At 58.3% G+C, this 21,840-nt stretch overlaps 1 protein-coding gene across 1 annotated transcript in view; it reads right to left on the reverse strand.

The window, feature by feature from the left end:
* The window catches only part of LOC106732577 (uncharacterized), a 31,009-nt gene that overhangs the window by 3,866 nt on the left and 5,303 nt on the right, over positions 1-21,840 (reverse strand). Inside the window, exons 3-11 of the mRNA XM_075928815.1 lie at positions 13,724-13,840; positions 13,181-13,327; positions 12,299-12,454; positions 11,936-12,034; positions 10,378-11,273; positions 5,919-6,040; positions 4,724-5,202; positions 3,874-3,997; positions 1,658-2,653 (exon numbers count right to left, since the gene is read on the reverse strand). Coding sequence (XP_075784930.1) covers positions 1,658-2,653; positions 3,874-3,997; positions 4,724-5,202; positions 5,919-6,040; positions 10,378-11,273; positions 11,936-12,034; positions 12,299-12,454; positions 13,181-13,327; positions 13,724-13,840 — 3,136 coding nt within the window. The remainder of the gene's footprint in view (positions 1-1,657; positions 2,654-3,873; positions 3,998-4,723; positions 5,203-5,918; positions 6,041-10,377; positions 11,274-11,935; positions 12,035-12,298; positions 12,455-13,180; positions 13,328-13,723; positions 13,841-21,840) is intronic.

The following is a 21,840-nucleotide window of genomic DNA, read 5'->3' on the forward strand; positions in this document are numbered from 1 at the left end:
CGGGGGACTTGCAACAGTGGGCACGTGGGCGTTTGCCAACACTCACCTTTAGTGCACCGCTTCTCAATCCATTTACCACATGCAGCTCTGTGCCTTGGGTGGGCCATAGCCAGGCCATGTAGCTCCAAGCCGGCTGCTTGGGAGGACAGCAGCTGTGTGCCAACTGGGAGGCAGGGTGAGGGCCACTGGCCTGGTGTGGGAGCTAAGGGAGGGCAGAGACCGATGTGCCCTCTTTTTCCATTCATATGGGGAAGACATTTTGTTACATGCACTGAGGCACATGTAGATGTGCACCACCAGTAGAAACACTTCCTGAGCACTTTGCTTATCAGCTGGGCAGGCAGAGTTTTTCTGGGATACCTCCAGTACCCTAGAAAACCCCCGGGCTGTGTCGAGACTGCACCCCTTTTGCGGAAAAGGGATGCAGATTAGACACAGCCCAATTGCAAATGAAGCGGGGATTTAAATCTCCCCCGCTTCATTTGCATAAACATGGCTGCCGCTTTTTTCCAGCTCGGGGCTTTGCCGGCAAAAACCGCCAGTCTAGATGGGGATCTTTCGGAAAATAAAACTTTTTCCGAAAGACCCCTTATTCCTGATTTTAAGAGGAATAAGGGATCTTTCGGAAAAGGCTTTATTTTCCAAAAAATCCCCGTCTAGACTGGCACTTTTTGCCGGCAAAGCCCCAGCCATGTTTATGCAAATGAAGCAGGGGAGATTTAAATCCCCACTTCATTTGCAATTGCGATGTGTCTAATCTGCATCCCTTTTCCGCAAAAGGGGTGCAGTCTAGACACAGCCCCGGAGTCTAGCCATAGCCCAAGAGGGAGACAGAAAGCCCCACGGGTTAGCCTGGGATATGGAGATCCAGCTTGCAGGCACTGCGCTTACATAGGAAAAGGGTGGATTCTGCACCCAGTTCCTAGCAAGGGAATCATGTTCCCTTCCACTGGTAACCCTGCACCCCCAAATCTAGGCCATTTCTCCAATGGGCGCAGAGGTACAGCAGCCTTGGCCACAACGATCCAGACCAGGCAAGTACAGAGCCAGGGCAGACCCTAGCAGGCGACAGGAAGGACACAGCGTTGGGGCAGTTTCTTTATTACACAAGGACAATAGACCCCGATCACCCAGTGAGGAAACAGAGTCCAAATGGAGCCTGCGGAGCGGCTAGCCCAACACCTGGGAGACTCAACTGGGAGGCTGCTGCAGGGTGAGGATGGGCCGGCCCACCTGGAGTGGTGACGGGCTCCCCCTCGCAGCTGAAGGGTCCGTTTGTCCAGCGTCAAGGCAATTAAAGAACCGGCCCCTGGAAGGTCGCTAATGCTTGTGAAGACGAGCCAGGATGTTTTAAGTGGCAGGCCCCATGTCCCATTCTCCCGCCTCTGAGCCAACCAGTCCCCCGACCCGGCGGCCGCCCGTAGAGGGAAAAGGCCCCTTGTCCCATTCCCCACCCTCAGCCGGCCCGGAAGCAACGGAAGGGAAGCGAAGCCTTTCCCTGGTTTCTCCAGTGAGGCCTCCCGGGCAAACACTGGCACTCTCCTACTCAGGGTCTCTCACAGAGACCTTGACATTTCTCTCAGGAACACAGCCCCCAAGTCCTGTGAGGGTCTCTCCACAGGAGCCTGTTGCCGTGCCAACGCCCCCTTCCCTTCTCAGCCCAGGGGCATGTCCCCAGTCCTCCACCGTGGCCCCAGGACAGGGGAGCGGGCCCCCAGCTGCAGCCGCAGCATCTCCCACATCTGGCCCGGCGAAGGGCCCTGCTCCGGGAGGACCCGCAGGGGCTGCGCCAGCCTGGGGCCCGGGGCGTCTCCGTCCCCCTCGCCCCGCTGGTGGGTGCGCTGGTGCTTGACCAGGGTGGCTTTCTGGGTGAAGCGCTTGCCGCACTGGGCGCAGGGGAAGGGGCGCTCGCCGGTGTGGGTGCGCCGGTGCTGGGCCAGGTTGGCGTTGACGCTGAAGCTCTTGCCACAGTCGGGGCAGGCGAAGGGCTTCTCACCAGTGTGGACGCGCTGGTGCAGCAGCAGGGTGGAGCTCTGGCGGAAGCTCTTGCCGCACTCCCCGCAGGCATAGGCCCGGGCCGTGTGCCGGGCCTGGTGGCGCAGGCACCGGGCCACGTCGCCGAAGGCCTTGCCGCACTCGGCGCAGCGGAAGGGGCACTCCCGGGCGTGGGTGCCCTGGTGGCGCAGCAGCTTGGAGCTCTCGCGGAAGCTCTTGCCGCACTCGGGGCAGCGGAAGGGGCGCTCGCCGGTATGGGTGCGCTCGTGCTTGCGCAGGTTCGAGCTGTGGCTGAAGCGCTTGCCGCACTGGAGGCAGCCGTGGGGCTTCTCCCCGGTGTGGGTGGTCTGGTGCTTCTTCAGGTTGGAGCTGTTGCTGAAGGTCTTGCCGCACACAGCACAGGTGTTGGGGTGCTGGGATTTCAGGGGCTTCGCGGGGCAGGGCCCCTGGTTCTCACCCCTGCAGTTGGACCGGATAGGCCTCCCCGCCACTGGCATGCTGAGGCTGGAGAAACTCGTTTCGTGCTCAGAGGAGGAGTTCTGTCCATCATCCAGCGGATCTCCCCGCTGCTGTCCGTCCCTGCCACCATTCCCTCCACATGTCTTCACTTCCACAGAGCCCTCCTGCTGGGGAGCCCCCTCCTCTGTTCCAGCACCTGCTGGGAGAGAGAGAATCCACCGGGGGATGGAGGGGTCAGAAAGGGGTTTACCACTGAGCTGAAAACCTGGTGGTGAAACCCACAAACACTTCTTTGGAGGGGAGAGAAGGGGCTGGAGCTGCCCCACCAGCCTCGCTGAGAAAGCCTGGGGGAGGGGCAGGCTCCTGCTGGGGGTGGAAAGCGGGAGTGACGCCAGCTGTGAGGACAGGCCACCTGCTGGGAGGGGACACTGAGTGGGACAGGACAGAACTGGGGGGCTCCCAGCTTTTCCCTTCACCCCCAGACAGTCTCCGAGGCAGTGACACGCTGAGCCCTGGCAACAGGCCCCTTCCCTTTGCAAATCAATTGCTCCTGAGACCTGACAAACTCACTGCACATGCCTGGCAGGGTTCTCGTCCACAGAGAGTAACATGGAAGCAAGAATCATAATCAGCGGGGAGGTGCACTGGGCAATATTAAGGAATAATGTATTTCTACTGACAGGATGCTAGAGGACAGAGCAGAAATTAGTCACCAGGGTAATGTGCAGTGGCATGTTAACACAGCCCCATGGGGACTGTACACAGGGACCCGGGCCAATTAGGGGGGCCCCATAGGGGGATCAGAATCTGTGTAGAACTGGGGGAGCCACCCCAGTGCTGTGGCCTCACCCCTTGCTTCTCCTCTTCTCCCTAGATTCCCCCTGGCCAGGTCAGAAGCTGGAGCTCGGCTGTGGTAAGAGCTGCCTGGAAGCCCAGGACCCGGGGGATTGGGAGGCCCAAGAAGAGCGCCCTGGCCAGACCCCCACCCTGGGCACACTACTGGGATGCACAAGAGCTGCTGATCTTGCTCCAGCCACATGGAAGCAAAGGAGCAGGAATTTCCCTCTCTCAGCCTGATGTGACACTCTGGCTGACACTGGCTGTGCCGGCTCTCGGGGCACCCCAAGCTAGGAATCACCCCCCTCACCTCCAGCGAGAAAGATTCTTGCCCCTGGTGACCGGAGGTCAACTCCTTCAATCAGCCTTGGACTCCCCTGTGGACTATGCCAGCCCGGCCTCAGCCCCACAGGTTAACTAGAGGCGCGCCCCAGGCCCAGTGTCCCTTTGAACTGTTCTCTACTCACAGAAATCCCAGACTGGGGACAACGTCAGTGCTGCAGGGTCTGGGGGCTGCAGGGATTGATCCCAAGGCCCCAGGAGATTCAAGCTCTTGATCCTTGAAGGGAAGTAGCTCCTTACCCGGAGAGATCAGAGTCTCTTCCTCCTCCTGCTTAATCTCCCTGCCGAGCTCGCCGTGCTCTGGGGCCAGCGCTGCTCGCTCTGCCCCGAAGGAACCCACAGCCTCCTCCCACGCCACCGGCTCCTGGAACAACAAGGGCACCTCGTTCAGTGCCGGCAGGGCAGACCTGCCCCTCGCTCCCCACCAGCAAACAGAGCTGGCCAGACAAGGCAAACCCCTGCCTGCCCAAAATGCTGCGGGTTTCGACATTTTTGCCTCCAACTAGGATTAATTTTTTAAGCAGCTTTTTCCTGCTGCTTTTAACAGAAAAGTCTATTCCGGGAGAACCCAGTGGGAGTTTTACAGCTTCCCAGCTGCTGGACAAGCCATCGCACAGCCCCTCCCCACAGCCCCAGGACTGGAGTCAAAGATAGGCCCTCTCCCTTCCCTCCCACTTCAGAAAGCAGGGACACTGATCAGCTAGGCTCTCTGCCACTTCAGCCCCAGAGCGAGCTGTGTGGGAAGAGCAGGCCTTCCTCCAGGCAGCGCCCCACCCTGAATGTTTTGCTACTGCAACCAGAGACTTGTGGGCAGGTGGGCGAGGGGGTGTTGCTGAGACTTTTTCCCCATAGGAAAAAAAATCAAAATTTCCCCACAAAACTCTGAAATTTCTCCCCCTAGACAACTGTGGCTGTGCATTGCTCACCAGAATAATCATCTCTCCGAAATGGGTTTTCCATTAGCTCTACTAACAGAGAGGAAAAGCCCTGTGTCCCATTCCCCGCCCCTCACTTGCCCCACTGGGACTGGATCAGAGCTGCCCTTAGATGGGAAAAGTCCCGTCTCCAAGTCCTGATGATTGTAAATTACCTCCTGCTGTGGCCATATTCTGGGCTCTTGCTTGGCTCCCTGGAGACCCTCCACCAGAGCCACGGCCTGCTCCCCGGTCTGGGGGTGACACCCCCCCACCCAGCTCTGGGTCTCCTGGGGCAGGATGCTCAGGAACTGCTCCAGCACCAGCAGGTCCAGCATCTGCTCCTTGGTGTGTCGCTCCGGCCGCAGCCAGGCCCGGGAGAGGAGGCAGAGGTGGCCGTAAGCCTCCCGAGGCCCCTTGGCCTCCTGGTAGCGGAACCCCCTGAAGCGCAGCCGGTGTCTCTCCATGCCAATGGGTCCGTGGCCATCTGGCTCCTCCACTTCCTCTTTGGGAACCAGGCCACATCCGGGCAGGGACTGGAACCCGAACCCGAGAGCGACTGGGGGAGCCACCTGGGCAGCCATGGCCTGTCGCGAGCTGGATCTCCCTGGGGATTGCCTGGCGTCAGCAATGGAGTCCCTGCAGCACCAGCTGTCTGTCAGGGGTGGGGGGGGGGGGCAGATCCAAGCAGGGAGGGTGAAATCAGCCAGGGGTGGGTCCCCTCTGTGGAGAGGGGAGAGAAATTAGAACCACAGAAGGAACAGCCCCCCTGCCCTGGGGAGAGACACAGACACAGACACAGACCCAGCACTGGTGCCCCCAGGTTGGTGATTCCAGCTGCTAGGAACTTTTACCCACTTAAGGAGACCAGACCAGACCCAACCCTCCCCCACAGCCCTTCCCCCCACTTTTTAACCCACCAGCCCCCGCGCCCCTCCCAGTGCTGGGCAGAGAACCCAGGAGTCTGAGATCCCAGCCCCCGCTCTAACCACTAGCCCTCACTCTCCTCCCCCAGCCAGGGAGAGAATCCAAAATCCCAGCCCCGCCCCCTGCTCTAACCACTAGCCCTCACTCCCCTCCCCCAGCCAGGGAGAGAATCCAAGATTCCAGCCCCGCCCCCTGCTCTAACCACTAGCCCTCACTCTCCTCCCCCAGCCAGGGAGAGAATCCAAGATCCCAGCCCCGCCCCCTGTTCTAACCACTAGCCCTCACTCTCCTCCCCCAGCCAGGGAGAGAATCCAAGATCCCAGCCCCGCCCCCTGCTCTAACCACTAGCCCTCACTCCCCTCCCCCAGCCAGGGAGAGAACCCAGCAGGCCGGGCTCCCTGCCCTGCCGAGCCGGAGATGGACCCAGGAGCGAGTCTCACTCACCTCCCCGGGGCCGAGCCCAGCAAGCTCCTGGCTGCGGCGCTGCAGGGCCGGGAGGGTGGGGCAGGTTGGCGGCGGCGGGCGGGGAGTGGCTCAGCCGCCTGCCATGCAGAGCGGGGCGGCAGCTGCCATTGGAGTAGCCGCATGTCCATCAAGGGCGCAATCCGCCCCCTCCTCCCCCGCGCTCATTGGTGCTGAGCCCGGTGCCCACTCACCCTGCAAGAGCGCCAGCTGGGCTGGGGGGCGGGGCAATGCACCCACTGGAGCCCCCCACGCCCTGCCCCCCTCCCAGCCAGGGCGAGAACCCGGGCGTCCTGCGGCCCAGCCCCTCCCCACGCAGCTCCCCTCCCCACGCAGGCAGACCCCCGAGCCCCTGGGTTCTCTGCGCTGCTCTGCCTTCTGGGGCCTGGAGCTGGGTCTGGACTGAGGCCTGAGTCTGCCTGGGAACCCAACCCCCTTCCCTGGGACCAGGGCCCCTGTGGTGCCCCGTGCTGGGCAGACAGACCCCAAGTGAGATCAGGGGCTCTCCTTCATGCCACACCCTGCAGCAGCCCCCTTGGAGGGGATCCACAGGCTAGTTCTGCGTCAGTCCCCGGCACCAGTAAGACTGTGACGCAGCCCCGGGCACTGGCCCCCACTGGAAAGTCATCACACCAGGAAACAGACGCATTCCCTCACAAGTTTCTACTCACCACCATTCAGTACCCGGGCCCTGGACCCATCAGGGCAGTGCTGTTATCCCAATACGAATGTAAAACAGCCAGACTGGGTCAGACCAAAGGTCTGTCTCGCTCACTAACCTGCCCTCAGGCAGCAACCAATGCCAGGTGCCCCAGAGGGAATGAACAGAACAGGGAATCGAGTGATCCCTCCTGCCACCCATTCCCAGCTTCTCACAGAGGCTAGGGACACCTTTCCTGCCCATCCTATCTAATAGCTATTGATGGACCTCCCCTCCATTAATTCATCTAGCTTTTTTTTGAACCGTGTTACAGTCCTGGGCTGTGTCTAGACTGGCAAGTTTTTCCACAAAAGCAGCTGCTTTTGCGGAAAAACTTGCCAGCTGTCTACACTGGCCGCTTGCATATCCGCAAAAACACTGATGATTTAATGTAAGAGTGTCAGTGTTCTTGCAGAAATACTATGCTGCTCCCGTTTGGGCAAAAGCCCTCTTGCGCAAATGCTTTTATTTGCGGTATTGTTTTGTGCAAAAAAGCCCCAATTGCAAAAATGGCGATCGGGGCTTTCTTGCGCAAAACTACATCTAGATTGGCACGGACGCTTTTCCGCAAAAAGTGCGTTTGCAGAAAAGCATCCATACCAATCTAGACGCTCTTTTCCGCAAATGCTTTTAACAGAAAAACTTTTCCGTTAAAGCATTTCTGGAAAATCATGCCAGTCTAGACGTAGCCCTGGTCTTCACAACATCCTCTGACACCGGTTGACCGTGTCCTGTGTGAAGAAATACTTCCTTAGGTTTGTTTTAAACCTGCCATCTGTTAATTTCAATTGGTGACCCCTAGTTCTTGTGTTAGAATCTATGGGTGTGTGCTTGAAAACGCAGCAACAAACAAATAACATCTGCAAACAGTGATTGGACATGGATACATCCATTCTTTCTCATTCACTGAACGTGTCATAGTCTGCGTAAGAGGGTGCATATATGGGTGTACGTGGGCAGAACTGGGGGAAGTTTTTCTCACACACACCTCTTTCCTTCCAAGAGAAGTATGCCAATGCAGCCACACAGACTCAGTTCACATCAGTTTCACTAAATTAGTTGGGCAGGAGAAAAAAAACTAAACTTCTGGCAAATGTTTTTACATGTCTCAAGTTGCTAGATCAAAAATGCTTTTTTTTGGTTCAAAACTTCTTTTAATTCTACTTTTAGAATAAAATCAAGAATGCTTTAAAAACGCTTACAATTTAAACAACCCTTTTTATTTGACCCAAAATGTTTCCCTCCCTCCCAATTTTTTATTCAATGGAAACATCTAAACATTTGGGTTTGGTTCAAACCAAAATCAATTTTCCCAAGAGTCTGGAACTGCCGAGAACAGACAGGCTCCTTGCTCCCTGTCTGGTGCATGGCTGTGTATGTGTGTGCGACAGAGAACGGAGGTGAGGCAAGTATGAATGTCACAATTCATGCACCAGTCATTTTGTTAATTACTACTGATTTATCTGTTCTGAGGCAGTGTCATCAACCCAGGACAAGTACTGGCATCCTAGTGTGCTAGGAGCTGTACAGAAAATTGACACAGGAAGACCCTGCTCCAGGAGCCCTCTACTGGCAGAAAAAATCCAGGCAATTGGAGTTTGACAAGATTGTACAAGCTTAGTTCCTACTTCTCTAACATACAAGGGCTTCCTCCCACGCCACCCCCCACCTTCTGTCACTGCTGAAAGAGCAGTTTGGCCCAATGGGCTGTGGAGTCAGGGAAGCTGGGAGATAAGACTCCTGGATTCTATACGCAGATCTACCACTCACCTGCTATGTGGTTTTGGGTAAGTCACTTCCCTGTCCGTGCCTCAGTTTCCCCCCTACCATTTATCTAGACTGGGTGCTCTCTGGGACTGGGGCTGTCCCTCACTCTGGCCCTGTGCAGCAGCTGGCCAGTTATCAAATTGATACTCCATAGGGGCTGTACAGATCCCAGCACAAAGAGGCAGACCTCAGTCACCAATGTAATATACCAGACAAGGCAAGGGGAAGCTGTACTAGCTTCTTCCCACCCCCAATTCTCCCTTCAGGTCTATGTCTGGACTAAGGATTGACACTGCGCTACCTCAACTCCTTGGACACAAGCCAGATGGGGCTGTTACTGCTGCCTGCAGTGAGGGCTCTGAGGATGGAGTTGTGAGGGGTGGAGAGGAAGGGGAAGAGGGTTCATCCCCTAGCGGTGACACTCATCATCCAGCCCAGAACTATAGCATGGCCAAGTGCCTGCTGGGAACTGAGATCCTAGGCTCTAGGATGGGACGTCCCCTAGCTGGCACTGGGCTCCTGAACTAGCAGGTCTGTGGGCCACAGAGGAGCCGGATGCTGGAGCCGAGATAACCGTCCATATGGGAGCACCTGTGTTTGCAGCCAGTTGGGAAGCAGCCCCTCCATGTCGCAGTAGCCTCTCACCCCCTCCCTCACCTGGCTCCCAGGAGAGAGGAAGGAGCAGAAAGCAAGGCCCCCAGCCAGCAACATCCCAGGGGAACAAAGGGATGGGCCGACAACAGGATGGGATAGGCCTGTAGGATTGGAGGGGGAAATAGCCAACCCCTCCCCCAGTGGTTGGCTATGGTTTATTGCCCACTCAAACAAAAGAGAAGTCCAGCGTGTTCTCCCCACAGCACCACGATTCCCCCACAGGCCAGCCATGGGGCATCCCACTGCCCTACGGGCACGTCATCCCTATATTCCCCCCACTGCTCTCCAGCTGCAGACTCAGCCTTGGGGGAGTCACCCTGATGATAAATCCCTCGAGACACAGGGCATCCATTTCTGGGTTCCCTTGTGAACCCCTCATGCAGGGGGAGCCGATCCCAGTCGGGTCACCCCCCAGAGCACCAAACTGCGCCCCAGGTTATGGATTCCCCCCTCCCAATATCACCCCCACAGCACTACAGCTAGGAAGCAGGGCTGAAGTCCACAGGACCATGGGTCCCTGCCCCCTCCCAAGGGGGTCTGAGATCCCTTCCTCCTCATCAGCCCCCTCCACTGATTCTTTGTGACAGTGGCATGGCCCCCACCAGAGTGAGGGCTGGGCTCAGAACGGAGGGGGTGCATAACCCCCTGCTTGGAGGCACCCTGATTTCCCCCTGCTCCACTAGCCCCAATCCATGCTCTCCAAATTTGCTCCTTCCAGTGAAGAGGGGAAGATGGACTATGGGGGACCCTACCTTAAAACTCAGCCCTCTGGGGGGAATTCAGCTAATCCCCCCGGCCATGGCTGGGTTGCCTCACCCTATCAGGAGAAATGCAACAGAAATGAGGGCTCCTGGGAGGCAGGTGGCTCCCTGCCATAGGGGAAGGGGGCTGGCCTCCACCCCCTGCAGGCTCCACATTCCTCCTACTTGGGAGGACCATGCCCCATCTCTGCATCCAGCTGCCACTGCCACCCTGCTACATCAGGCTCTGGAGGTCCTGCTACTGCTGCTGGCAGAGCTCCGCCCCCTGTGGCAACCAAGCCCCGCCTCCGCAGGAGCAGAGCTCACAGCTGGACGTTGGAACTGGGGGCGTGGCAGCTAGTTGAGCACCAAGTCCCGCCCTCTCCAACAGCTGAGGGCACACTCCCTGCATACAGGGACAGGACCACAAGCAGAACTCCTCGTCCGGCCTTCAACAGGATCCAATTTCTACTCCCCTGTAGGAACCGATCCCACAACCTGTTCATGTCCAAAGTGCCTGAAGCAGGAGGGAGAGGGGGATAATCTGCCAAACCCTGCCCATGCCACAGGCTCCGCCCCCTACGTCCAACAGCTGTTGCCACACTCAGTACACCTATAGGGTCCCTCTTCCTGTTGGGCTTGCTGCTGGAGGTGGCTGGGTCCGAGCTGGAAGCTCTTGCCACACTGGCTGCAGATGTAGAGACGGTCCGCCCCGTTGGCATTGGCGGAGTTGGCAGCACCAGCATGGGCGTGGGTGCGCCGGTGCCGGATGATGTGGGAGCTGAGCCGGAAGCTCTTGCCGCACTCAGCGCAGATATAGGGCTTCTCGCCAGTGTGGACGCGCCAGTGGTCCACCAGGTTGGAATGGTGGGTGAAGGCCTTGCCGCACTCCGCGCAGCCGTAGGGCTTCTCGCCGGTGTGGGTGCGCCGGTGGTTGACCAAGGTGGAGCTGCCGGAGAAGCGCTTGCCGCACTCGGAGCACTGGTAGGGCTTTTCGCCGGTGTGGGTGCGCCGATGGCGAGCCAGGCAGGAGCTGCCCGTGAAGCGCTTGCCGCAGATACCGCACTGGTAGGGGGTGACACCGGTGTGGGTGCGCCGGTGCAGGTTGTAGTTGGAGCTCTGGCTGAAGGCCTTGCCACACTCACCGCAGACGTAGGGGCGCTCCCCGGTGTGGAAGCGTTGGTGCTGCAGCAGGTTGGAGCTAGCGGTGAAGGCCTTGCCACATTCCCTGCAGACGTAGGGGCGCTCCCCAGTGTGGGTGCGCTGGTGTTTGGTGAGGGCCGAGCTCTGGGTGAAGCTGCGCCCGCACTCCCCGCACGAGAAGGGCTTCTCGCCGGTGTGGATGATCTGGTGCTTCACCAGATTGGAGCGACGGCTGAAGCTCTTGCCGCACTCTGTGCAGGTGTTGGAGCGGTCTGGCGCTGGTGCCCTTGCCCTGCCCCCACTCCCCGGGGACGCCATCAGCTGCAGGATGGGCTGTGGGGCAAAGGCACCAGGGCATTAACTCATTTCCGCAGAACCAGGAATAGAGTCCCCAGCTCCCCTCCCATCCCAGAGCTGGGGACAGAACCCAGGCGTCTTGACTCCCACCCCCCACTTGCTAGCCCCTATTGCCCTTCCAGAACCAGGGACAGCACCCTCAGGAGAGAATGGCAGACAATGAACCTCCTTCTGCCTCCTCACCCTGCCTCCGGCCCTCTCTGACTCTGCTAGTTCTCCTTTTCTCCTTCCATAACTGCAATCCCAACATTCTGCCCCTAGAACTCTGCCCCCCCCAATATTCCACCCATGGAACTTTGCCCCCCCCAACATTCTGCCCCTAGAACTCCAGTTCCCCCCTCCCAACATTCTGCCCCTCATTTCCAGTGAGCTGGTTGGGTGTGAGCTAGTGCCACTAAGGAGAATTATCCCCAATAGGAGAATCCCTGGAATTCCTCCAGCCCTATAGCCCCATGATCTGCCCCACATTTTGCCCCACCCCAGGGAGCTCTGATTTAACCCTTCATTCTCCAACAGCTGAGCAAACAGTCTCCAAGACCCCAGCCTGCACCTGCATCCTGTCCTTTCACTGTGGTCCCTCACTGGGGCTCAGGTGGTGAAGGGGCAGCTGTGACCCCCAGCCCTGCATGGTCACTTACCGAATTCCCCTCCACTGGGATCCTCAGCTTCTGTACCTCGAACTTGGGCTCCTCTGAATCCATGGCTGGCTCCCCCTCGCGGCATGCCACCGACTCCAGCTGGGGGGCAGGAGTCTGGGTTAGAGCAAAGGAACCACTGCCCTGCATTGACCCAGCCGGCCTATCCCCTGCCTCTCCTCAGATTGGCCCCTGGGCCAGCTAGCTCCCACCTAGATCAGCCCAGCCCCCTTCCCTCTCATTCCCCCATCCGTATTGGTTCCATGGCCCCTTGTCCTAGACATCCCTCTCCCCAGTTCAGCCCAGCTCACCTTCCCCCAGCATCAACCCAGCCACCTCCCCCTTCCCCAGGTCAGCCCCACTCACTGAATTTCCATCCATGGAAACCCTCAGCTTCTGCACCTCAAACTCTTGGTCTTCTTCCTCCTCTGCCTTCACCCTTCTAATTACCAGCTCTTCTTCTTCCTCCTCATCTCCCTCCTCCTCCTCAGACAGCTCCTCTGGGAAAGCAGCAGAGTCCAGCTTGGGAAAAGGCAAGTGGGGAGATGGTTAAACAGCGTGGGAGGGGCATGCCAGCCTGGAGCCCTCGCACAGACTGGATCCAGCTCCCAGGCACAATTCAAACGCTGCTTCCTGGTCCCAGACAGGGAGAGGCTGCAACTGACAGATAAAGGCTTAGCCCTAAGGGAGAAACTGAGGCACAAGATGGGGCAAATTAATTATTTAAGGTTTCAGTACTGGGAACAGAACCCAGGAGTCCCCCTGCTCTAACCCACCAGACCCCAGTCTTCCCCCAGAACCACAGACAGAACCCAAGAGTCCTGAATCCCAGCCTCCCCTCCGCCATACACTCCATGCAGCCACTTAAAGGGGAGCTAGCAGACCTCAGATGGCTTCAGACACTGCATGCAGTAACAGTGTCTTGTTCTTGGGACTTCCCCCCAATCCAGAAACTGCTCAGCTATTTCCAGGTTAACACTCCCCCCCATCTTTTCACAGGCCCAAGAGCTTGACTGTTTCTGCGGCAGCAGACAGGGTTTGTTTATACAGGCTGCAATGCAGCCACCTCTGGGGTGAGGCTTGGGAACAGTTTATACAGAGGTCCCTCACCCAGCACTGTGCTGCGGCAGTCCTGGGGTCAGCACTGCCTGTGGCGGACTCGCCTCCCGCCTCACTCCCTGCAGCATCACACTCCCTAGTGTCAAATGCCCCCCCCCCCCCGCACATATCAGTATGTTAGTTACTCACCGAGTCCCCATCTGCTGGGATCCTCAATGTCCGCACCTGGAACTCCTGGCCCTCCTCCTCCTCCGGTTCCTCTTCCTCCTGCTGCAGCTCGGGCTGCTCATCCAGAGGAGCAGGAGAGTCCCACTTTGACGGAGAAGCGGACTGCGACTAAAGGGGGGGGCATCAGAGGGGAACAGGGGACTCAGCAAGACAAGCTCCCATTCTAAGACCCACACCAAATCCCTTCTGGATGTGGCCGGGCCCAGGATCCACTCCACATACACAACCAGGCCTTCCCCAGCCCCGCTGGTAGGGCAGCAGGCTGCACCCCAGTGCTAGCTGCATATGCACAGAAGGAGAGAACAAGGTTAGTACAGTTCTCCGCCCAGCTAGCCTCCCTTCCTTCTGTTCCTTCCCCCCAGTCCCAGCCCCCACCCCCATTTCTACTCCTTTCACCCCAATCCTGGGCCCACCCAGCCACCATTAGTCCCCCACATCAGCCCCTCAGCTTCCTGCAGGAGGGGAACCCCCCAAAGGCGCAGTCGCTGCCCGCCAGTCCCTCACCGAATCCCCGTCGGTGGAGGCCGCTGGCCTGAATCCGTCCGACTGAGAGCTCCCCTCCTGCTCCTCCATCTCGTCTTCCTCCTCCTCCATTGAGTCAGCAGATGGGGACAAGGGCAGCTTGGGGAAGAGGAAAACACAGGGTTAAAACCAGCGCCATGCACCAAGTGCCAGACCCGTACCCAGAGCCAGGGGTACAACCCTGGAGTCCTGACACCCCCCAACCCCCACTGCAAGGGGTAGAACCCTGGAGGCATAATCCCCCAATTCTCCCCGACCCCACTCCCAGAACCAGGGGGCGGACCCATGAGTTCTGACCCCCCCCCAGCCCTCTCCCCCAAGGCAGGCATTGGTATTGCTCACTGAGCCCAGGACAGCTCCCACCTCTGCTCTCGGAGCCGCCCCACCCGAGCCCATCCCCCCTGGCCAGGATCGCCCCCACCCCAGCAATCAGCTGTTTCCCCCTTACACACACACACGTGCTGTTGCCTCCCCCCCCCCCCCGCCACGTTACCCCGTTGGCTCTGGGGGGGGGCTCCCCCTCCCCGGGAGGAAGTTGGGGCCGGTGCTGACTGCTTCCTGTGCCCCCCCCCCGCCACCCACTCACCGCGGGGGCGGGGGCGGGAGCGAGCTCCCCAGCCGGGCTCCCCACCCCTGGGCGCGCCCCCGGCTCCAGCTCGCCCGGCGCTGCGGTCCCCGCGGGGAGGGGAGCAGGCGAGGGAGCGGAGACAACGTTACAAGGGGGGGCAGGGGGAGGATGTGGGGAGGTGGGGGGGGAGGCAGGCGGCTCTCCATAGCGATTGGCTGGGACAGGCCACCCCGCCCCAGCCCGGCTCCCATTGGCCGGCAGAGCCGCCGCAGAGCGAGTGGGCTGGGAGGAGGGAGCCCTCCAGCCAGCGCCTCACCGCACTGGCCGCCCCCGCCCCCGCCTCGGGGGGGGAACCCAGGCGGCCGGGCGCCCCGCCCCCACAGGCAGCGCGAAGCCGCGAGACCTCGCTCGGTCACCGCGCGCCCGCAGCCAGCCCGGGATAGAACCCAGGCGTCCTGCCTCCCGCCTCAGTGCTCCAACCATTACACCCCACTGCCCACCGTGCCATGCTAGGACCCAGGCGTCCTGCCTCCCCGCCCCGGTGCTCCAACCATTACACCCCACTGCCCACCGTGCCATGCTAGGACCCAGGCGTCCTGCCTCCCGCCTCAGTGCTCCAACCATTACACCCCACTGCCCACCGTGCCATGCTAGGACCCAGGCGTCCTGCCTCCCCGCCCCGGTGCTCCAACCATTACACCCCACTGCCCACCGTGCCATGCTAGGACCCAGGCGTCCTGCCTCCCGCCTCAGTGCTCCAACCATTACACCCCACTGCCCACCGTGCCATGCTAGGACCCAGGCGTCCTGCCTCCCCGCCCCGGTGCTCCAACCATTACACCCCACTGCCCACCGTGCCATGCTAGGACCCAGGCGTCCTGCCTCCCGCCTCAGTGCTCCAACCATTACACCCCACTGCCCACCGTGCCATGCTAGGACCCAGGCGTCCTGCCTCCCGCCCCGGTGCTGCAACCATTACACCCCACTGCCCACCGTGCCATGCTAGGACGCAGGCGTCCTGCCTCCCCGCCTCAGTGCTCCAACCATTACACCCCACTGCCCACCGTGCCATGCTAGGACCCAGGCGTCCTGCCTCCCGCCCCGGTGCTCCAACCATTACACCCCACTGCCCACCGAGCCATGCTAGGACCCAGGCGTCCTGCCTCCCCGCCTCAGTGCTCCAACCATTACACCCCACTGCCCACCGTGCCATGCTAGGACCCAGGCGTCCTGCCTCCCCGCCCCGGTGCTCCAACCATTACACCCCACTGCCCACCGTGCCATGCTAGGACCCAGGCGTCCTGCCTCCCGCCTCAGTGCTCCAACCATTACACCCCACTGCCCACCGTGCCATGCTAGGACCCAGGCGTCCTGCCTCCCCGCCCCGGTGCTCCAACCATTACACCCCACTGCCCTCCGTGCCATGCTAGGACCCAGGCGTCCTGCCTCCCGCCCCGGTGCTCCAACCATTACACCCCACTGCCCACCGTGACATGCTAGGACCTAGGCATCCTGCCTCCCCGCTCCGGTGCTCCAACCATTACACCCCACTGCCCACCATGACACACTAGCACCCAGGCATCCTGCCTCCCCGCCCCGGTGCTCCAACCATTACACCCCACTGCCCACCATGACACACTAGCACCCAGGCGTCCTGCCTCCCCGCTCCGGTGCTCCAACCATTACACCCCACTGCCCACTGTGACACACTAGCACCCAGGCGTCCTGCCTCCCCGCTCCGGTGCTCCAACCATTACACCCCACTGCCCACTGTGACACACTAGCACCCAGGCGTCCTGCCTCCCCGCTCCGGTGCTCCAACCATTACACCCCACTGCCCACTGTGACACACTAGCACCCAGGCATCCTGCCTCCCTGCCCCGGTGCTCCAACCATTACACCCCACTGCCCACTGTGACACACTAGCACCCAGGCGTCCTGCCTCCCTGCCCCGGTGCTCCAACCATTACACCCCACTGCCCACTGTGACATGCTAGGACCCAGGCATCCTGCCTCCCTGCCCCGGTGCTCCAACCATTACACCCCACTGCCCACCGTGACATGCTAGGACCCAGGCATCCTGCCTCCCCCTCCGGTGCTCCAACCATTACACCCCACTGCCCACTGTGACATGCTAGGACCCAGGCATCCTGCCTCCCTGCCCCGGTGCTCCAACCATTACACCCCACTGCCCACCGTGACATGCTAGGACCCAGGCGTCCTGCCTCCCTGCCCAGGTGCTCCAACCATTACACCCCACTGCCCACCGTGACACACTAGCACCCAGGCATCCTGACTCCCCGCCCCGGTGCTCCAACCATTACACCCCACTGCCCACCGTGACATGCTAGGACCCAGGCGTCCTGCCTTCCCACCTTGGTGCTCCAACCATTACACCCCACTGCCCACCCTGACATGCTAGGACCCAGGCGTCCTGCCTCCCCGCTCCGATGCTCCAACCATTATACCCCACTGCCCACCCTGACATGTCTACAACCCAGGTGTCCTGAGCCTTGTGTGTGAGTTCAGCCCAACAGCTTCCAACCTTACCCACTGCTCAGATAGTAAGTGTGTCTGCTGAGACCCCCAATGCTGCTGTGGGAATGTCGGAGTCCCTGGGCTACAGGGGAGACACAGGGCAATGAGGGGCTGTATGTAACCCTTCTCGCCACAGAGAGAGTAGGGTTGCCGGATGGTTTCAACAAAAATACCGGACACACCTGACATTCCATCACAATCGACATTCCATCTTAGTTAGAAAATACCGGACATTTCTATTTTCTCAATGTGTTTCCCAAACAGAAAGCTCAAATACTGGACTGTCTGGTTCAAAACAGGACACCTGGCAACCCTAAGAGAGAGGTGTAGAGACACAATAGTGCATTACACCTTCTGGGAGCAGAGTGAGGGTGAGTGGTTAGAGCAGCAAGTTAAGAGTCAGGGCTCCTGGGTTCTGTTCCTGGCTCTAAGAAGGGGGAATTGGGTGGGGCGTTGGGACTCTTGGGTTCGATCCCTGACTGGAGGGATTAGTTTCACTGCTGGCTTGTGTTCTCCACTCTGCTGTTTCTAAGAATTGTCTGGTTGAGTATTTTCCCCCTGCTCCTGGAGATTGGAGGTCTTAGACTGTAGCACTCCAGGGCGGGTGGGACCTTCCTTTCCCTGCACCTGGCTGCTGGAGGAAGGCATGGCAGGATCCTCACCTACAATGAGACCCACCCCCTTGGGGAACCTCTCTGAGAATAGATGACCCCCCCCACCCTTGTTCTGTAGGCGGCGGAAGAGAAGCAGACGCAGGAAATGGCTGTGTGGGGAGGTGGACAGAGGCATGAGGGAGTCAAAGCTGGGCTCAGAGAGAACCCCTCCAACCAGCTCTGGGGCAGCTGAACCCCCAGCTCTTCTTTCCCCTCTCCCCCTTGCTGCCCATCAGGTTTCTCTGCTCAGGCACAAACCCCATTGCTGCCCCCTCTCTCCCAGTGCAGGGAACAAGCCCCCACTCCCTGACCCAGGTTTGAGCCAAGTCCCCGTTTCAGGTCTGGGCCCTGTCAGTTTGCAGTGTGGGCACAGGTCACACCACAGCCAGGAATCAGACGATCTGCATAGTGAGGTGTGAAAACAGTAGCAGAGCTGCAAACCCAGCTCTAGCACTTGTAAACCCACATTTACAGTGGACTGTGCATAGAATCCTAGCACACTAGAACTGGAAGGGACCTCGAGAGCTTATTGAGTCCGGTCCCCAGCCCTCACGGCAGGACCCAGCACCGTCTAGATCATCCCTGGTAGGAGTCTGTCCAACCTGCTCTGAAATATCTCCAGAGATGGAGATTCCACAACCTCCCCATGCAGTTTATTCCAGCTTTTAACCACCCTGACAGGACGCTTTTCCTAATGTGCAACCTCAACCTCCCTTACAGCAATGTAAGCCCATTGCTCCTTGTCCTATCCTCAGAGGTCAAAGAGAACAATTTTCCCCCTCCACCCTGTAACACTCGATTACAAAGCTACTCAACTTTGGAAGCCCCAGGGGGCCACAATTATACTGTCAGCACACGCTGAGGGCCAGGACTTAAGTGTGGTTGCATATACATGCAAATATCTATGCAAATAGCTTTTCACACTGATGGGCATGAATACAAAGATTAAGGCAAAACTACACAACACGCGGACCCCACTTAAGTCAGTTCTGCTGATATTAATAAAATGCAACATTTACCCAATTTCCACCCCTATGACAGCACTTTTCATGAGCAATGAGAGTCCAGGAATTTAACTACTAAAACACATATCACCAGAAGACCATTACATTGACTACTTTTTTGTTTTGGCTCCCACCTGTGGACCGCAAACCAACGGACCACGGGCCACATAAGTAGCCCTGCTCCATTAGGTACTTGAAAACCGCTATCATGTCCCCTCTCAGTCGTCTCTTTTCCAGACTAAACAAGCCCAGTTCCGTCAGTCTTCCCTCATAGCTCATGCATTCTAGACCTTTCATCATTTGTGTTGCTTTTCTCTGGACCGTCTCCAGTTTCTCCACATCTTTCTTGAAATGCGGTGCCCAGAACTGGACACAAGACTCCAGCTGAGGCCTAATCAGCACAGAGTAGAGCTGAAAAATTGCTTCTCGTGCCTTGCTCACAATACTGTGAATGCATCCCAGAACCACGTTTGCCTTTTTTTGCAACAGTATCACACTGTTGACTCATTTAGCTTGTGGTCCGCTATGACCCCTAGATCCCTTTCTGCCATACACCTTCCTAGACCGTCACATGCTCACGCACAGGCCTGGAAACAGCCCATGAGCCCAGGGGCGACATGTGAGAGGGGGGCACAAAAGGTCACATGCCTCCAAATAGGGATGTTAAAATGCGTGTAATTGATTAACCATGTAACTACTGAAAATCTCAGCGGTTACACAGGGGGCGGTGGGCGGCACCCCAGGTGCCGGTGCACGCCAGGAGCCGGCTTTTAAGCTTCTGCTTATCGGTTACCTGTTTAAACCATTGCACTCTTACATCCCTACCCCCAAATGCTGTGGGGGGAAGGAGCCAGCCGGCAGGAGGACTAGCAGGGTGAGGGGGGGGAAGGGGCAGTGCTGGCAGCAGGGGTCTGTCTCTCCTGCACTCACAGAGCGGAGGAAGGGCAGGCTTTGTTTTCCCAGCTGCGCCACTCCGAGAGGGTGTGGGACGGCCCCACGCTCCCCGGTGGGAGTGGAGTGAGGCGGCCAGGGGAGCAAAGCAGCGGGAGCCGTGTTGCTCCACTTATCCCACCACTGCCGGTGAGTGCAGAGGGGGGCCTGCTGCCGGTCCCTGCTCATCCCCCTGGGGAAAGAGGGGAGGGGAGGTGGTGGGGCAAGGGCAGGCCTGGGGCAGAGGGAGGTCGTCCCCGCTCTTCCCTGGGCAAGGCAGTCACCTGTGTCCTGCAGAGCCACGCAGGCCGTCTCAGAGCCTGGAGCAGGGAGGAGGAGACCCCAGCCAGGCCCACTACTGATGTCCACCATGGGTTACCCTACAAACGCACAGCATGTGGGAAGAACTGCCGGCCCAACTCCCAGCTCCCCGGGGAATGGATCAGAAGAGATCTGTCCAGCTGCTGCTGCCAGGGGACCCACCCTACCCTGCAGAGGATGGCAAAAAAAAAAACCAAGGCCACAGGCAATCTGACCCCCCATCCAGCAACCCTAAGCCTGAGAACTTTGAAGAACAGGATTTTTTGCAGCTGCCTCTGCGGTGGGGATCAAATATCCAAGCCCAGCGGGGATCTGGGGAAAGCCTCAGCCTCGAATTGTTTCCGTTTTTGTCATTGGAAGGCGCTGAAAGCACAGGCGTAAGGAATTGGCAGTAGTTTGGCGGCAGCTCTCTCGGTAGTTCTGGAACTGTCCACTAGGGGGTCTCCTTACAAGCTCCTCTGAAACAGCTGGTGCCAGCCCCTGCTGGAGACGGGATACCGGGCTAGATGGGCACATGGGTCTGATCCAGAATAATGGATGCAGGGGTCTGATCGGGAACCACAGGGAGTGGGGATATTGGTTTAGATGAACCCATTGGCAGCACTTTTTCTTTAACCTGACAACTGTCCCTTTCCCCTTCCCGCACCCCCCCCCCGCACTGTATTTTAATAACATGCTGAACATTCCTGTGCCAGCAGGGGGTGTGGCTGCACTAAGAGTTTGGCGGGTATCCTGCAAAAGCACCAGGAGAGCCCTGCATTCCTGAATGGCAGAAATAACCAGTCTACCGAGCCAGCTAGTGATGCAGGGGGTGCCCCCGGGGTAAGCACGTTAATTAAATCAGATTGTAAGTCACTAAAAAATGCTGGGGTGCTACCGATTACATGGCACTGCTTCACGCTGGACATTGGAGGGGTGTTTCCAATAGCTTAATAAGTTGAACTCCCACCCTGGTTTGCCTGTGAATGTCTAGGGTGAGGCCTTTGGGCCTTTGGTGTCAGGCTGCGGCTGGCTGCCCGAGGGTCCCATTGGGCTGTGGCAGGCCAGATCCAACTGTTTGGTGGGCCAGATCCAGCCCGTGGGCCATATTTTGCCCACCCCAGTCTACTGTCATTAAATCGTATTGACTAAACCTTCCCCCCCTATTTTACTGGAACTGTGCAAATTTAAATTTGAAAAAAGCAACAAGGAGTCCTGTGGCACCTTCTAGACTAACAGATGTATTGGAGCACTAGCTTTCGTGGGCAAAGACCCACTTCGTCAGATGCATGTCGTGGAAATATCCGGAGGCAGGTATAAATGTGCAGGCCAGAATCAGGCTAGAGATAAGGAGGTGAATCCAATCAGGGAGGATGAGGCCCACTTCTAGCAGCTGATCTGGAGGTGTGAACACCAAGAGAGGAGAAGCTGCTTTTGTAGTTAGCTAGCCATTCACAGTCTTTGTTTAAACCTGAGCTGATGGTATAAAACTTGCAGCTGAACTGTAGCTCAGCAGTTTCTCTTTGGACTCTGGTCTTGAAGTTTTTTTGCTGCAGGATGGCTACCTTTAGACCTGCTATTGTGTGTCCAGGGAGACTGAAGTGTTCTCCTACAGGTTTCTGTCTGCCTGGACACACAATAGCAGGTCTAAAGGTAGCCATCCTGCAGCAAAAAAACTTCAAGACCAGAGTCCAAAGAGAAACTGCTGAGCTACAGTTCAGCTGCAAGTTTGATACCATCAGCTCAGGTTTAAACAACGATTGTGAATGGCTAGCTAACTACAAAAGCAGCTTCTCCTCTCTTGGTGTTCACACCTCCAGATCAGCTGCTAGAAGTGGGCCTCATCCTCCCTGATTGGATTCACCTCCTTATCTCTAGCTTGATTCTGGCCTGCATATTTATACCTGCCTCTGGATATTTCCACGACATGCATCTGACGAAGTGGGTCTTTGCCCATGAAAGCTTATGCTCCAGCACATCTGTTAGTCTAGAAGGTGCCACAGGACTCCTTGTCGCGTTTGCAGATCCAGACTAACACGGTGACCCCTCTGATACTATATTTGATAAGAATCTCAAAGATACACTTAAGAAACATCAGTATTAGCT

The sequence above is a fragment of the Pelodiscus sinensis genome, chromosome 4 (assembly GCF_049634645.1).
Source record: "Pelodiscus sinensis isolate JC-2024 chromosome 4, ASM4963464v1, whole genome shotgun sequence".
Taxonomy (NCBI): Eukaryota; Metazoa; Chordata; order Testudines; family Trionychidae; genus Pelodiscus; species Pelodiscus sinensis.